Consider the following 15,329-nt stretch of genomic DNA (forward strand, 5'->3'; position numbering starts at 1 on the left):
ATATGCATGTTAAATTTTATATTTGGGGTGAAATATCAAGTCTTTTCAAGTAAACCGGTTCAAGTCCAATTCAAGTCCCAAGTCATTGGTGTAAAAGTCCAAGTCAAGTCACAAGTCTTAGAACATTTTTTCAAGTCAAGTCTAAAGTCATAAAATTAATGACTCGAGTCTGACTCGAGTCCAAGTCATGTGACTCGAGTCCACACCTCTGTTAACTGGTTGTATGTGAAATGCCCTTCCACTTGCACAAGGGTATCAATACAAAGCGACAAGTCACTGGAAACCACTCCTTCAAATAAATCATGGCCCAAACATGGAGGTAACCCAGAGCACACATGGAAAGACTTCAGTGAATTAAACACAGAGTCAAATTTAATTCCATTCACAACCAAGTGGTAACTTGTAGATAGGACCTCAACACTGTCTTTATAGTTATCAGCTGTTCTTTTTTGTCCAAGTGATAGTGGATCATTGATAAAGCTTTCCCTGTCAATTAAGCATTATCTGCAAAAATGTTTGCTGCAGCTGAAATTCTCAGTGAAACCACCTATGCAGTGGGAGCCCAGATTGTCTCCTAAGATGGCTATCAAAGCTGCCTTCATTATGGTTCCATCCTCTACCAGAACCCCTGTCTCTTCCATATCTTTAAGGTCTGCAATAAGACTGGAAAAAACTTTGTTATGGACAAAAGTTTTGAAGTCAGTGTCCTTGGAAAGCAGAACAAGTTGCATTGCATCAACAGAGGACCGGTTATGTGGTAAGATCTCACCTAGAGTCATGTACACTGCCAGGATTTTATGTTTATTTTTTCCAGACCCTAATGGATTAACCACTTCAAATGCATCTCACCCTGGGTCAACACACCTGAATCACATGATTAGTTCATTACCAGGCCTCTGGAGAACTTCAAGACATGTTGAGAAGGTAATTTATCCATTTAAATCAGCTGTGATGGATCAAGCGCTTTGGGATCCTTAGGGACTAGTAAAAGCACTATATAAATACAGGCCATTTACCATTTATTGTTGTATGAACTACACTTCTTGTAAAAAAACTGATTGGTAATGCGTTTGAGAAAAGCTCCTGCTGTGAACTTCCTTCTGTGAGGGCACACACACACACACACACAGAGAGAGGGGGAGATCATTAATATAAAGGATTGGAGCCGTTTTTGGATTTTCACTTGTTGTTGACTTTAATATGAGTGGTCACATAAAATTCATTCCAATTTTTTGCCTTTGCTTCAATTAGGTTGTTTCTTTAAATCTACAACACTTTCCTTTTCAAAACGTTTACTGACATAGTAAGGAGGTAGCTAGGGAACTCAGTAAGTATGAGCAACAGTAGCTTAAGGACACTATCTCCAATAAAGAGGATTTCATCATCTGCAGTTCATAAAAAAGTGCCATATTAAAAACAATTCAGCAGACCTTCAGAGTGCAGATACAAACTGTTTTCAGCTATAGAGGTAGAGGTACACTTCATGCACTTATCAACATACAGTTTAGAGGCTTGCATTAGAGTGCATTGGTGCTTGGGCATCTTTTATTTAGCATGGTTATACCATTGTGAATGTAGCTATATAAACATGCTCAAGAGTCTATCATATGTTTGACATGCAACTAAAAATTCGAAAATATATTTTTAAATCAGTAACTTTGCAAATTTAGAGGAATTGTTTTTGGACAACATATGTATCACATTTTAAACAGGGTTTGAATAATCAGCGCCGACATACAGACATTTATGCACTGGGTATAACAGACATGCTTACCGTGTGAAAGGCCCTCTGATGTCTTGGAGCAGAGAAACAAGCTGTATTGTTGCTTTTCTGTATTGTATAAGCAAAGTCGTATAAGCAAAAATGACTAAGATGTTGGTGTTAACATGTCTTTTTATTTCATTCACACAGACAATGAATACTGAACAGCATACATTAAACCAGGTATCTCCCAACCCAGTAGTTACCAATCATGCGAAGCATGGCTGGTTTAACACAACGGGCATAATGACTTGCTTCTATCAGCTGTGCAATATTGTCGTTAATTGCACATACTATATGTTGTGATGATCTCAGTTCAGTCATGGTGTGTTCTGCAATCCTGCTGAATTGTGTTTTAGTCCCATCGTTTGTGTATGCGCGTACAAACAGGCATATGGTGGGGATGAATCGGAATGTCTTGAGCCTCAGCATCACATCGTCGTAGTAGGTGTCAAAGTAATATTCGGGCAGTTCGAGCAAACAGCAGTGTTGCACCTGACTGGGATGAGCTGTTCGACATCCGTAGCATGTTTCCTGTAGAAAGGCGTTTAGCGCCAACATCACCAGGTGATGGGTTGCAAGCATTGCTTTTTACGATGAGTGCATCGGGTGCATACACCTGTAGACGTACCTAGAGCGGCTGTGGCTTGGATGATGTTCCAGCTGTTCGTGATGGTTGATACCGACGTCATCATGCACTCCTTAGTTAGAGGTGTCTGTGTTCCTTAGGTCACTCTGTTGATGTTCCAAATGATGAAAGAGTCTTTATATGTATAAGGGTTAGACCAGACCACTAGGAGGTGTCATTACCCCCCGGGGGTTGGTCATGGTTTCAGTTGACCTCTGACATGATAAGATAAGATAATGGAACTGTTTGTAAGGGAACTACAGTTGGGATGTGAGAGTGCTGGGATGCTCTTGATAAGGGAGCCTCTTTTATTGTTTCATGACTTCTTTTGCTGACTGTTGGGGGCCTAACTGTAACCCCCTCTGTCTAACTGTTGCAGAGTTAAGAATCTGTAGTTTTTAGAAGTAACACAAGAAAAGTTTATTTCTAAAGGAATACCTGTTGTTTGTGGTGCTCTATTTAAAGCTATTAGCCTCTGTGTCTTTTCGGAGCGCTAAAGAAAAAAGTAAAATGCTCCTAAAGTAGTTAACTCATCTATGTGTAATCAACAAGTCTTACTGTTGCAGTGTATTTGTGACTAGTAGATAATTATAGGGCTAGTTGCATTAAAGGAACATTGGGGGTTGATACAGTGCTAGTGTGGCTAGGTGTGAATATGTGCTTTTAGAAGTATCACAGTTTATTTCTAAAGGGATACATGTTGTTTGTGGTATTCTGTTTAAAAACTATTAGCCTGTGAAACTATTAGAAAAAGTGAAATCTTCCTAAACTAGTTAAATTAAATGCTGTGTGGGAATACACGGTTTTTAGAAGTATCACTGTTTATTTCTAAAGGGATACCTGTTATTTGGCAGCATGGTGGCACGGTGGTTAGCACTGTGGCCGCACAGCAAGAAGGTCCTGAGCAAAAAAAAGTGCCATTATATTACTACTGACAGCTTTTTCCACCAGGCCAGGAACTTCAACATTATGCACTCCACACTGTATATAAATGCCACTTGTTTTACACAATATCCAACTACCAACCTCTGTATATTTTAGATATTTTATTTATTGTTTACTCTATTTAATTTGTAAAATATGTATACACACACACATAAACACACACACACGTAGAAAAACATATTTAGTATACACATCCAGTAATGCATACACTCTTATATTGTACATATATTTATTACTCTCAGATTTAGCCATTCTTATATTTTACTTGTTTTATGTTATTGTATTTTTTGCACACCTCTGTTGCTTGTGAAGCTCGCACACAAGAATTTCACTTGCATGTACTGTACCAGTGTACCTGCACTTGTGATGTGACAATAAAAGTGATTTGATTTGATTTATCGTTATGTTTTTTACAACTACATGAATGTACTATTGCTATGTGATTTTTTTTTTTACTATTACTGAAGGCTAACTAGATTTTTTCAAAATCTTAATGTAAAACGAGTAACAGTATGGTGGACACATTAGGCAAGGCTCCACTTTTTGCAGTGACCTCATATAGAAAACTATTTCTGTATCAGTAATATGTTTTCTTTTTCTCTGTTGATAATCATGTGGAACTGCACATGATTATTTGCAGCTAGCAGGTTGCTAATGCTATCCATCAAGTCTAAAAACAGTATGTTACAATGTGGAGATAATCTGATCAAAAATGATCAGGTTATATTCTAATTTGTATTCAGGCGTACATGTGCACTATGTTTATTCAGAGAGGTTAAGCTTGTGTTTCTGTCATGGAGGGATTGTGCTCAACTGAATGAAGGTTATCAGACATTATGAAACAGATGATACGTAAAAGCGAATTTTGCCAAAGTGCTTCTTTTTTTAAATTATCTTTTTTTTCTTAAAGAAATCTACTACATCATGTGTAATTTTTTTGTCATGTATAATTTCCATTGCAAATATTAACCACAGTTAAATTAAGAGAGGATGGCAGTAAAAACTCTGGAGGTGTGATGCCATCAAGTACACTGCTGTAGAACGATCGCACTGCATTCTCGGGAGGACTCCCGTGTAAACTTATGAAGTCTGGACTAGCAAGAACACAAGGACTGGCGTACTTGAGTATTTAGAAATGGCCTAACAGTCTGCAGTCTATGAACTAACGCCAGCTAACGCCAGATAACAATGTTAGCTTGGTGGCGAGTAGCATTCAGTAATTGTAATAAAAATCACACAGCAATAATACATCAAAGATACTGAGGTTTCGCCCATCCCTTTCTTTTTATGAAGTGGTGTTTTAGTTTCGAAGTAAGAAAACCATTCATGCCCGTTCACTGCTGGCCCTGTTATTCTGGCTCTGGGTCCATTGTGTAACTGACGCCACCAACATTAACAGGACGCTTACATTAGAGCTTCTTATTGCACGTTTTGTCTGGGTTTCCAGCAATCAAAATCAGAGTATTCCCTTACTCCCCAACACTGCTCACCCAGCATCAACAAACACCATGTGACTCACAGATTTTTCGTTCCTGTGTATATTTTTTTATCTGTCTTATGTAGAACCAGTATGGAGCAGATCAGAGACCGTGTTTTCAAGCATAAAAACTACAATTTTGTGGTCAGTCTGTCAACTCCAGAGTACATAGACTCTCTTGAGAGTTTTGAAATAAAAGACAGTGATGTCTTCCTTGTCACTTATCCAAAATCAGGTTGGTGAAAAATTTCATACATTATTTATATTTGCTGTTTTGTGCTGGCCAGACTGATCCACTGATCACCTCTAATGTCTTTCCCCACATCAGGCACTGTATGGGTTCAGCAGATCATCATTTCCATCCACGAACTGGATGGGAATCAGACTAAATATTCAAACAACATGGAGAGGATGCCGTGGCTGGAGTACAAGATGGCTGACTACACTCTTCTTCCCTCTCCACGACTCTTCACCTCGCATCTCCCTGAACACATCATGCCTCCAGGAGTGAAGGAGAAGAAGGCAAAAGTCAGTACCTTATAGAAGCTCAATTTTCTTCTGTTTTTTTTTTTTTGCAAAAATAGAGCAAATTAAATTAGATTTGTACTTGCTAAGTTTAATTACATTTTTGTGATGTTACCTATTGGTCACTGAAGTCCAGTTTTTTGGGACTTGCACTTTGACACTTGGTAGCTTTTACAAACCAGCAAATCCTAGCAAATGAAAATAGAGTGGTTGATCTTTAATTATTTTCAAAACAAATGTTGTTTATTTGACAGTGTATAGGGTGCCCCAAGCAAGTGAGACTTAAAACAATGAGCCTCTAACACAATTTTGTAATGGGATCATAAATCAAGGAATCTGAGGGTCATTTTTATCATAGACTTCTGCACAAACACGTGGTTCCAGGTCCAAAAAGCTAGCACTAGCATTTGTTTTATTTTAAATAATTCTGTGTTTTTCCATCCGTCCATTTTCTTCTGCTTATCCGGGGTCCGGGTCGCGAGGGCAGCAGAACAAGCAGAGAAGCCCAGACCTCCCTCTCCCCAGCCATTTCCTCTAGCTTGTCCGGGGGAAAACCAAGGCCGAGAGATATAATCTCTCCAGCGTGTCCTGGGTCTACCCCGGGGCCTCCTCCCGGTGCGACATGCCCGCGAATCGCCACCTTATCGTGGTAAATGGTAAATGGCCTGCATTTGTATAGCGCTTTTACTAGTCCCCCCTAGGGGACCAAAGTGCTTTACACACTCAGTCATCCACCCATTCACACACACACTCTCACACACTGGTGGAGGCAAGCTAAAGTTGTACCCACAGCAGACTGACAGAAGCGAGGCTGCCATATCGCACCATCGGCCCTTCTGGCCAACACCAGTAGGCGGTAGGTCTTGCCCAAGGACACAACGACCGAGACTGTCCGGGCCGGGACTCGAACTGGCAACCTTCCGATTACAAGGCGAACTCCCAACTCTCAACTCTTGAGCCACGATCGCCCCATGGTGGTGGGCTTCCGGTGGTGGAGGGGTTTGTGTGTCCCAAGGATCCCAGGGCTATCCCTGGTAGGGTCTCCCATGGCAAATTGGTTCTGGGTGAGGGACCAGACAAAGAGCGATTCAGAAGTCCCCTATGAAAAAACCAGAGAGGGAGCAGTTCACCCTGCCCGGGATAGGGTTACCTGGGCCCTGCCCTGGAGCCAGGCCCTGGGGAGGGACATGGGCCCATCTTCCTGCGGGCCCACCACCCGCAGGATTCACCGTAGGGGTCGGGTGCAGTGTGAGCCGGGCTGCGGACCAATCTCCGTCTACCAAGACTGGCAATTCTGTGTTTTTATTTCAGTATATTTTTTTTGTCCTTTTCCTTTCGTACAATGAGGTCATTGCAGAGTAAGGCTATGTTCACACTGCAGGCGAAAGCGCATCAAATCCGACTTTTTTGACCCTATGCGACCCATATCCGTTCATGGTATGACAGTGTGAACAGCAGAAGTCCGACATTTTCAAATCCGACCTAAGTTACTTTCGTATGTGGTACTGAATCCGATACATATCTGATGTTTTAGAAAGCGACTGCTGTTTGAATGGTCATGTCGCATTAAATCCGTCTTTTACGTCACTGACACAAGACAGATGCCAATTATCAGCGCCCAAGAAGACATTGTGAACGCTTCCTGGCCATCCAGTGAAACTTTTGGGAATACAACGTTGGAGAAACGTGAACATTTTATTTGTACTGTATAATCTGCAGATTCTGACAGAAATCTGCAACTATCCTTTGAAGCATTGCTCCTCTCTAAAACAGCAATAAGGATCATTATTAGGCCATTTGTAAATAACAAAATAACTTTATAACTTAAAGCAAAATTGGGAAACGTAAAGTCCGAAACAAGTCTTTATATTAAGGACCATCTGTCAAACAATACTGTTTGGTCTGGGTCTAAACAGAGCGTGTTGTGTGTGATGTCTTCTTTTGCGCATGCAGGCCCCTTTGAGGGTTCACACTAGAGCGCATTTGCTGTCACATTTTATTTGTAGTGTGAACAAGCAGACAAAAAAAATCAGATTTGATCAAAAAATTGGAATTGTGCACTAAGACCTGCAGTGTGAACGTAGCCTAAGAGGTTCATCAAATCAAGTAGAAATAGGAGAAAAAGAGCTATAAAAATGTACAGGCTTTAAAACATATTTTAAAAGATATTATTTGAAATCAAATTTTGACCCTAAATTTTAAATTGTTTTTTTTTTAAACTATTGACTTTTATAATTTTTACATTTAAGTAACTAACTGTTAATATTCTGAATTTTTTTTTAAATATATATCAGATCGTGTATTTGATGAGGAATCCAAAGGACAACATGGTGTCTTTTTATCACTTCAGCAAAGCCCTGGCAGACCTGGAAACTCCCGAGAGCTTTGACCAGTTTTTTGAGTGGTACATAACAGGAAACGGTAAGTTTCCTCACTTTATAGTAATCAGTAATTGATTCATCATTATGTGTGGACCCTCTGTTAGAGGGCCTGCGCTTTAGTACCCAGTGATTTTGTGGTGCTGTGCTAGTATTTAGCACCGACTCCAGTTTTGTGTGTGTGTGTGTGTGTGTGTCATGTGCGGATTGAGCACATTGACAAAATCTGTACTACATTCGGAGGCACACTACCACTGCATGATTAGCATGGGGGACTGATCATGCCTGCAGTCATGCTGTAGGTAACTACAGAGCTTACACTTGAGCTCCTCCTCTGACATGAGGGTTGTATGTGAACTCAATTAAATGACAATGTCAAATGACTGGATGCATTATGCCACTACACAGTTTTTGCGTCATCCTGGTTTGACCACGTCAGGGAGTGGTATTTAAACAGAGACCAGTACAACATCCTCTTCCTGACCTACGAGGAAATGATTTTGGTAAGATGTTTCTTCGCATTTTTTGTTGTTCCTAAGGAAACTCAAATAAAATATCTGGCAGAGTTTAAGGTTCTTTTTCTGTTGTGTTCCTGCTTTTCTTTCAGGACTTGAAAGGATCAGTGAAGAAGATCTGCAACTTCTTAGGGAAAAACCTGACTGAAGCTGCTATCAGTCAAGTTGTGGAAAAAGCTACATTTCAGAACATGAAGAATGACTCGAAAGCAAATTATCAGCATTTTCCGCCAGAGGAGTTCAGTGGAATATTCCTGCGCAAAGGTAACATAACAGACCTGCAGCTGCTGTGCAGGTAAATGTGACTTCAGGGTATCAGGTTTTGTGCTTTTCTCTTCATTACAGGTCAGATTGGAGACTGGAAGAACACACTGACTGTTGCACAGAGTGAAAGAGTGGATCAAGTCCTTCGGGAGAAACTTGGTGATTTGCCTTTAAAGTTCATCTGGGAATAAGCAGAGAAACCCGTCTCCCAGGAGTTTTTAAAGCATTGATCATTAAGTGCATTAATCAGAAAACCATAAAAATGTGTTTTTCTGCTATTTAAATAATAAAAAAAACATCAACAAAAGATTAATGTTTGTTCACCCAAGATGGATTCATGTCATGTAGATCATGATTCCAGAAATCAACAACGTTCATTAATAAAATGTTTATCAGTCAGTACACGGTGCTTTGGATTCTCATAATGTCTGAATAGTCACTAACTATTAATTGTGTTTTTGAATTACATTGCTTTTGAAAGTAGCCTTGACCTTCAAATATAAGAAATGTTTTTACATAAATTGTCACGGCTCGGGTCAGCGGCCGTGTGAAGGGTGGAAAGGAGGACTCAAATGCAGCACTTATTCAGACGTGAGGGTGATTTATTAACAATACCAAACATAAAGTGGAGATGGCAAACAGAACTAAGGATGAACTAAACTGGGAGAAACTAAGCCAAGGAGTAGCAAACCTGAACATCGAAGTGAGAAACAGCAGGGAGAGCACGCAGGGAATTTCACAGGGTATGAACACAGACAACGCGACGAGGAACAGAGGTAACACACACCATAAGTTCACAGAGAGACACTGGGAAATTACACACAGGTGGGAGACACAGCTGGACCCGATTAACCTGACGAGACAGGGGAACACTAACACCAGGGACCAATAGAGGGAGCACAAACCCAGAACCCAGTATCTAAAATCCCAAAACACAAACCATCCCAAAACAGCCCATGAATAATAAAGAGAATAATAACAATAAAGAACACAAACACAAAGTCACTGAGTCATGGTCGCAGGACCATGACATAAATGTACTTTTGCCATGAAGACAGTCTTTCGTTATTTAATCTGATACAGAATCAAACCTCAGACCTGCAAACAGCATCCACTGGATATCATGTAATTAATATGTGCAATACAGGTTCTTAACACGTAATTTATTGCAAGATAATAGTCTATTAAAAAATAATAATAATAATATAAAATAATCTTATTTCTTTAATGGTACTTACATTTGTGAGGTTAAGCTGAAAAGAATGATACCAAGCGAGGCAAGATAAAAATAAATAAATAAAATAATTTAAAGGTGAAATACAAATGTAACATCAAAAGTAGTCAGAAATGGCCAATTGTATTTTGGACCCCATAGGGTTAACCCAACAAAACATTTAAAACTTAGGTTTAAATTTTAGTTCATAACAGTGCAGGATTCTGACATTTTGTGTAAATTTAAGCATGTAGCAATTTGATTTTTTCTAACAAAAAGGTGTGAAACTTAAGTTGTTTGTTGTTTAAGACTTGTGTTTGTAACACACCCCCCCCCCCCCCCCCACACACACACACACACACACACATGTTGTGTAGCTTTCTGGAATTTATACTTATTGGGTTACATATTTATTTATTATACAGGCTATACAGTACATAAAATCTAAATTCACATATTTTATGTAACTGAAATGTTTAATTATGTGGGTTACAGAAAATAATTAAGTTATAGACTATATATGTATGAAACATTGTATACTTACTGCATTTGAATCATTTTAACCATTTGTAACACCAGCATATATGCTTAAAAACAAAGGCTTTGATTTTGCCACCCAATTTGATTTCCAAGCCACCCTCATAAAAGTTCTCTAGATCCACCCCTGGCCATGGGACAGTTTGACAGTATCTTTTGTGTGGTTTTAGACTTGGACGAGTTTCTAAAACACTAGATCAACAAAAACATCAGAACATACACTCTTTTGCCCATTAATCATGCCTACTTATGGGGCACCGTTTGTAAAGTGACGCATTTCGGGCAATTTGTCCAAAGTTTGTTGATTGCGTTAAAAATTTTAATTGCGTTAATCGTGATCGTTGACAGCCTTACGGTGTGTTCACACCGAACGCGATGGACGCGAATAAAACGCCCCAAACGGTATGGCAAGCCGTTAGAGCCATAAATCGCCACTTTCCTAACCCGTTTGTTTCAGAAAGAGCATACTGTCATTTACTTGCTTTTATTATTTATTTATATGCCCTCCGCGGACCATCTCTGCACTGCGTGGGTGATTAGTGGCTCCCTGCACAGTAAGGGCTGCACACACAGGGACAAGACGCACTCGGTTACGATCGGATCTTCCCTGGGCAGGGGGAGGTGATGAACTGTATGCCACTTTTTCATTGGCATACATTAAGTACAATGTTTTATTGCCTACGGTGGGGCAGGTCACATACTGGGTGAAGGTGGGCAGTGTGGAGTCCAGCGAGACATGATTAAAGTCCCCTGATATTAGAAGAAGAGCTCTCGGAGATTGCGTTTGCAGTCTGCGGACCACAGAGAGTCACAGGCTACCTCCACGGATGCTAACCGCTAATAGCGCAATGTCTGTGTTGCAGAGTTGTTCTTTCACAGCGATGTGCCCAGAGATACCACAACCGTCTTTAACAAACACTGCCAGCCTCCCTCCTTTCCTCTCACCGCTGTCTCTCGTCTTGTCCGCCCGCAGCAGCTGGAAGCCGGGCAGCCTACTCACAGAGGGAGTACCGGGATACTGCCACTGTGACCGGGTTAGCGTCATTAGCTCCTCAATCATATCAGGGAGCGATCTCACATTTAAAGTGATTACAGGAAGGAGAGATGGTGTGTGAGGTGTCCTCGGGAGACATCACCCCCGTTTCTTCCCTCACTGGGGATGTAGGGTCTGTCTGCCGGTAGCGCAGCTGCAGGGCGCAGCGCTAACAGCTGATCCCTAATGTAAACAAAGGAGCCATGCGCCGAGTGTCCAAACACGGGTGAAAAAAGTGGAGACAAAAGAAGAGAAAAGTCAACATAACTAGCACGAAGCGGTAATGCAAGATGGCAGGATCTGATTGCTAAAACATAAGTTAAAGGTTAAGAGAAGTAAAGAGGAAAATAAGAAAGAAGCTCAGAAATGAGCAGAGCTAGCTCTGCTCATTACCTGTTAGCTGCCATAACAGGTAACACAGTTAAGGTTTCAGAAAAAGTATTCTGTCGTTTGTTTGCTCGATCATGCCTTAAACACATCAAAATGCATAGTGGGATTATAATACAAGTGAATACTGTGACAAGCACTGGTACTGAATAGGCAATCACTTAGCAGCAAGGTGAATCGGTGATGCATTAGTGTGGTCTGCACTTCCTCTTCTTTGATTGGGTGAAATGAGTTGAAAGTAATTGGATGAGGGAACCATGGGGAGTGCCCTGCATAATTTCAATAAAACGCCGTTTTAAACGCCGTTATAGCTGGCAGAGAACGCCGTAAAAAACGCCGTTCAAAGATGCATAAAAACGGCGTTTTGTGCCGAGTAACGTAAAAAACGGCGTTTCCGTCTGTCTTTGAACGCCGCTTTTTACGTCACTCGGATGGTGCGTTCAGGGCACCATCCGAGTGGCGGAAAAAGCGGCGTTTGTCGGAACAGAACGCCGCTTTTTTCGGCGTTTTGAATAATTAAACGGCGTTTTTTTTACGCCATTTCTTAACCAAACGGGTTAGGAAAGTGGCGATTTATGACTCTAACGGCTTGCCATAAAATGTAGTTAATCTGAACTCCCAGAGAGTTTATTCCAAAGACCAGAATTTGCTGTGCACATAAATAAGTGACATCATATTCAGTACTAACTTTTGAAAGTTTACTCTTCGGCCGCTCCACCTTCTTTCCTGAAGAAATATCCACACCCAGGAATACTGGGATACACGGGACCACGAAGTCTACACCGGACCCACTCTTCAAATTTGGGAAAATTAACCGCATTTGTCGATCGCATTTGGAGTACACTTCGAATTGGGACTCCCTTCGGCGCGTCGCTGTGACGTAATCGATCTACAAACGCGCACTACAAAGCGTGTGGTCGCTGGATTGGGACAGAGCTGTACATACACTCTTACAGACTGGAGGAGCCAGGAATCAAACCATTAACCATCAGATCAGCAGGTGACCTGCTCTACTGCCTAAACTGCAGCCACTCAGAGGTAAGCATGAGTAAATCGTCACTAGGTTTTGGATAAAGTGTACACTCACAAACCTGTCAAATCTGCATTTGAAACATTGGCTACTATAGCAGTATAGTATTGCAACGTGGCATTTGGCTCTTCTAACTAAAATAGGAAAACAGGAACATAAATTGTGCCATCTATGCCAGGCCTGGCCCATATCTGGATGAAATACGTCTTATCATACCAGAAGTCAACCAGCAGTACTCGCTTGATACCAGATGCAGGCCAGACATGCTTGCTATGTGGGTATAAGTTACATATACTGTATATAACTACCAGCTCTCGCCAGCTGTGTCGATCTATATTATCTTTTTTGACCCCAAGTGTTTATTTCCAGAGAAAAGAAACAGCAGACTATGCTAATAGAATGTGATGTTACAACACTAGTCAAATATTAATGCATAATATTTGTTTATGACATAATTCTTTGTTATGGAAAAATTTTTTTTAAATAATCATGAACATTAGGAGTAGTGATTTTAGAACTTTATGTATATAATTTGTCATTTTTTACTGATGTAGGCCAAAAATAAATACTTAGTACCATTTAATTTAGTTTAAAGGCTTATTTGCAAGATGCAGGAACCTAAAACATTAAAAGCTAAAAATTTATTTTGCATGAAACGGGAATTAAAACGTGGTGATAGAGCCAGGTGCAGATGCAAGTCAGATGTTAATTTGGCTGTAGGCTATGGCACTTGGCCACAGCTGGAGCTAGTTGACACAACTTGGTCAGGAGCAATAGGATTGACGGAGTGTGTTTAAATGAACCTGACAAATGTCACAGATGAAATATTAACTGTTTATTTCCTGGTTTGATGTCTACTACACATCTGTTTGACCGTTACCAGTTAATCTGTGACACCAGTTAATCTGGAACACCGGCAGATGAGTTTGCACTCTTCCGTAAGAGTAATATTCCAGCGTGAAAAGTAAAGACAGCAGACAGTGTGAGGAGAGGTTCTGGTTCGGTTGTTGTGGGTAATCACTCAAGGTCAGGTAAGGTTCGTTCATTTAAATTCGATTCTAAGCTTGACAAAAGTCTGATAAAACCAATGCCTGCAATTACTGTCATGAAAGGTCCCTGGAAGGCAGAATTTCCAAGGTTGCAGGCCAAAACCACAAGAATTACATCTTATATTAAACCGGCTGCAGCCTCTGCACCTGTTACATGAGTTACATGTGCAAAATGCCTGATGATGTTTTGTTAATTCCTGCTGTTTGGGATGCTATAGTCCTTTTATTAGGGATGTTTTTGTTTTCTTGGTGGGAAGTGGGGATAAAGTCCCAGTTTAAATTCTGAGTGATTCAGGAGACTATGACTCCTATATAGTGAACCTGTATAGTGTGCTGCCCTTCTCAAAGGAGTCTGACACAGGTGACTGCCTCCTCAGTAGTGGGAGGGGTTTTACCACCCTCCCTGTTCCTTTGCATAAGCTCATCAAACCATTAAGCTAGCACCATTACAACTTATTCTTCTGATATTGGAACCTTTTGAACATCTTGTTCTATACTGTGTGGGTCCTTTGCTGCCCTCAACATCTGGAAATAAGTATCTTCTTGCAGTGATGTGTCAAAGTACCAAAATTCCTGCTGGATATCCACTGAGGTCAGTGACGAGCAAGGCATTGGTGACAGCTCTAACTCAGTTTGTTTCGGTGTGAGTGGTCAGAGTTCAAATTTTTCATCTCACATGTTCGCCGAAGTTTTGTAAACCCTGCACATAAACCATAATTGGTCATCAAGATACCATGCACAAAGACAGGGTGCTCTGGAAAGGTTTCCCCAGATGCTAAAGTCTCTTTAGCGTACCTATTGTATAAAGCTTAGTAGAGACTGGGAAGAGGGTCTTCCATGGCTGATTTTGGCTGAAAGAAAACATAGGTTTCAGCCCTAATGAGCTTGGGTTTTGACATAGTGTGCGTCGGCCCTTGGCTGTAATAAAAAATAAAGGGGTTTATTCCGAGCCACCTAAAAAACTTGGTTGAGTTTGTAAATGGATTTAGACTTTCATTGCTTGTAGCTGGGATTGCCAGTTGTCAGTTTTGTTGTGGGGACCAAGTTTCAGCCTTTTTGCCAGTTGTGGCATCTCTGTATCGTCCCCCATTTACAGGCCCTCACAGGTCCTTAATGAGAAACTTTTGATCTAAATTACTTTCAACCCTAAAATGAAAAAAGTTGGTTCAGCGCTGTCATGTAAACTTACTCAAACCGTATTATGCAAGTGACCAAAATTCTAGTCGGTGTGTTAAGGACACCGTTCACCCTTGTTTGTTTCTTCACTTCCGTAATTTTCTGAAATTGATGAAATACCAGAGCCTGATGACAGTTTGGTCATTTGAAAAAATTTCAGTCTCTTTGTATTCTGGATAAATTCCTGTCTCATTTGCCGGTAGATAAATGCAATGAGCTGTCAGAACTGATTTTGTATTGCTGTTTGTTTGGTGAGGTTCCTACTTGCACGGACTTGATTGATCATGATACATGATACATGATGCAAATGCATTTTCTTTCCATCAACGAACTATTAATTGAGCAGATTTGACACGGTTTCTTGAGCTAGTTCAAAACTTGCCCCCTCCCTCTGCTATCAGTGTACCATA

At 40.6% G+C, this 15,329-nt stretch overlaps 1 protein-coding gene, 1 long non-coding RNA gene and 1 pseudogene across 3 annotated transcripts in view; 2 read left to right on the forward strand and 1 right to left on the reverse strand.

The window, feature by feature from the left end:
• The first annotated feature begins 763 nt into the window (after positions 1 to 763).
• LOC112429972 (amine sulfotransferase-like) lies at positions 764 to 8,896 on the forward strand (annotated as a pseudogene). Its single transcript, XR_013098409.1, has 7 exons — positions 764 to 924; positions 4,899 to 5,047; positions 5,141 to 5,340; positions 7,632 to 7,758; positions 8,124 to 8,218; positions 8,323 to 8,494; positions 8,576 to 8,896. The product of XR_013098409.1 is annotated as an amine sulfotransferase-like (transcript).
• A 1,136-nt stretch (positions 8,897 to 10,032) lies between these two features.
• LOC143418408 (uncharacterized) lies at positions 10,033 to 12,019 on the reverse strand. The gene is made up of 2 exons (XR_013098411.1): positions 11,671 to 12,019; positions 10,033 to 11,460 (listed from the first exon to the last, which is right to left on the reverse strand). It is a non-coding gene; the product is annotated as an uncharacterized LOC143418408 (long non-coding RNA).
• A 1,170-nt stretch (positions 12,020 to 13,189) lies between these two features.
• LOC101474316 (amine sulfotransferase-like) overlaps positions 13,190 to 15,329 on the forward strand; it is a 53,772-nt gene continuing 51,632 nt past the window's right edge. The window contains exon 1 of the mRNA XM_076883431.1: positions 13,190 to 14,335. Coding sequence (XP_076739546.1) covers positions 14,295 to 14,335 — 41 coding nt within the window. The 5' untranslated portion in view covers positions 13,190 to 14,294. The remainder of the gene's footprint in view (positions 14,336 to 15,329) is intronic.

Source organism: Maylandia zebra, linkage group LG4, assembly GCF_041146795.1.
Source record: "Maylandia zebra isolate NMK-2024a linkage group LG4, Mzebra_GT3a, whole genome shotgun sequence".
Classification (NCBI taxonomy): Eukaryota; Metazoa; Chordata; class Actinopteri; order Cichliformes; family Cichlidae; genus Maylandia; species Maylandia zebra.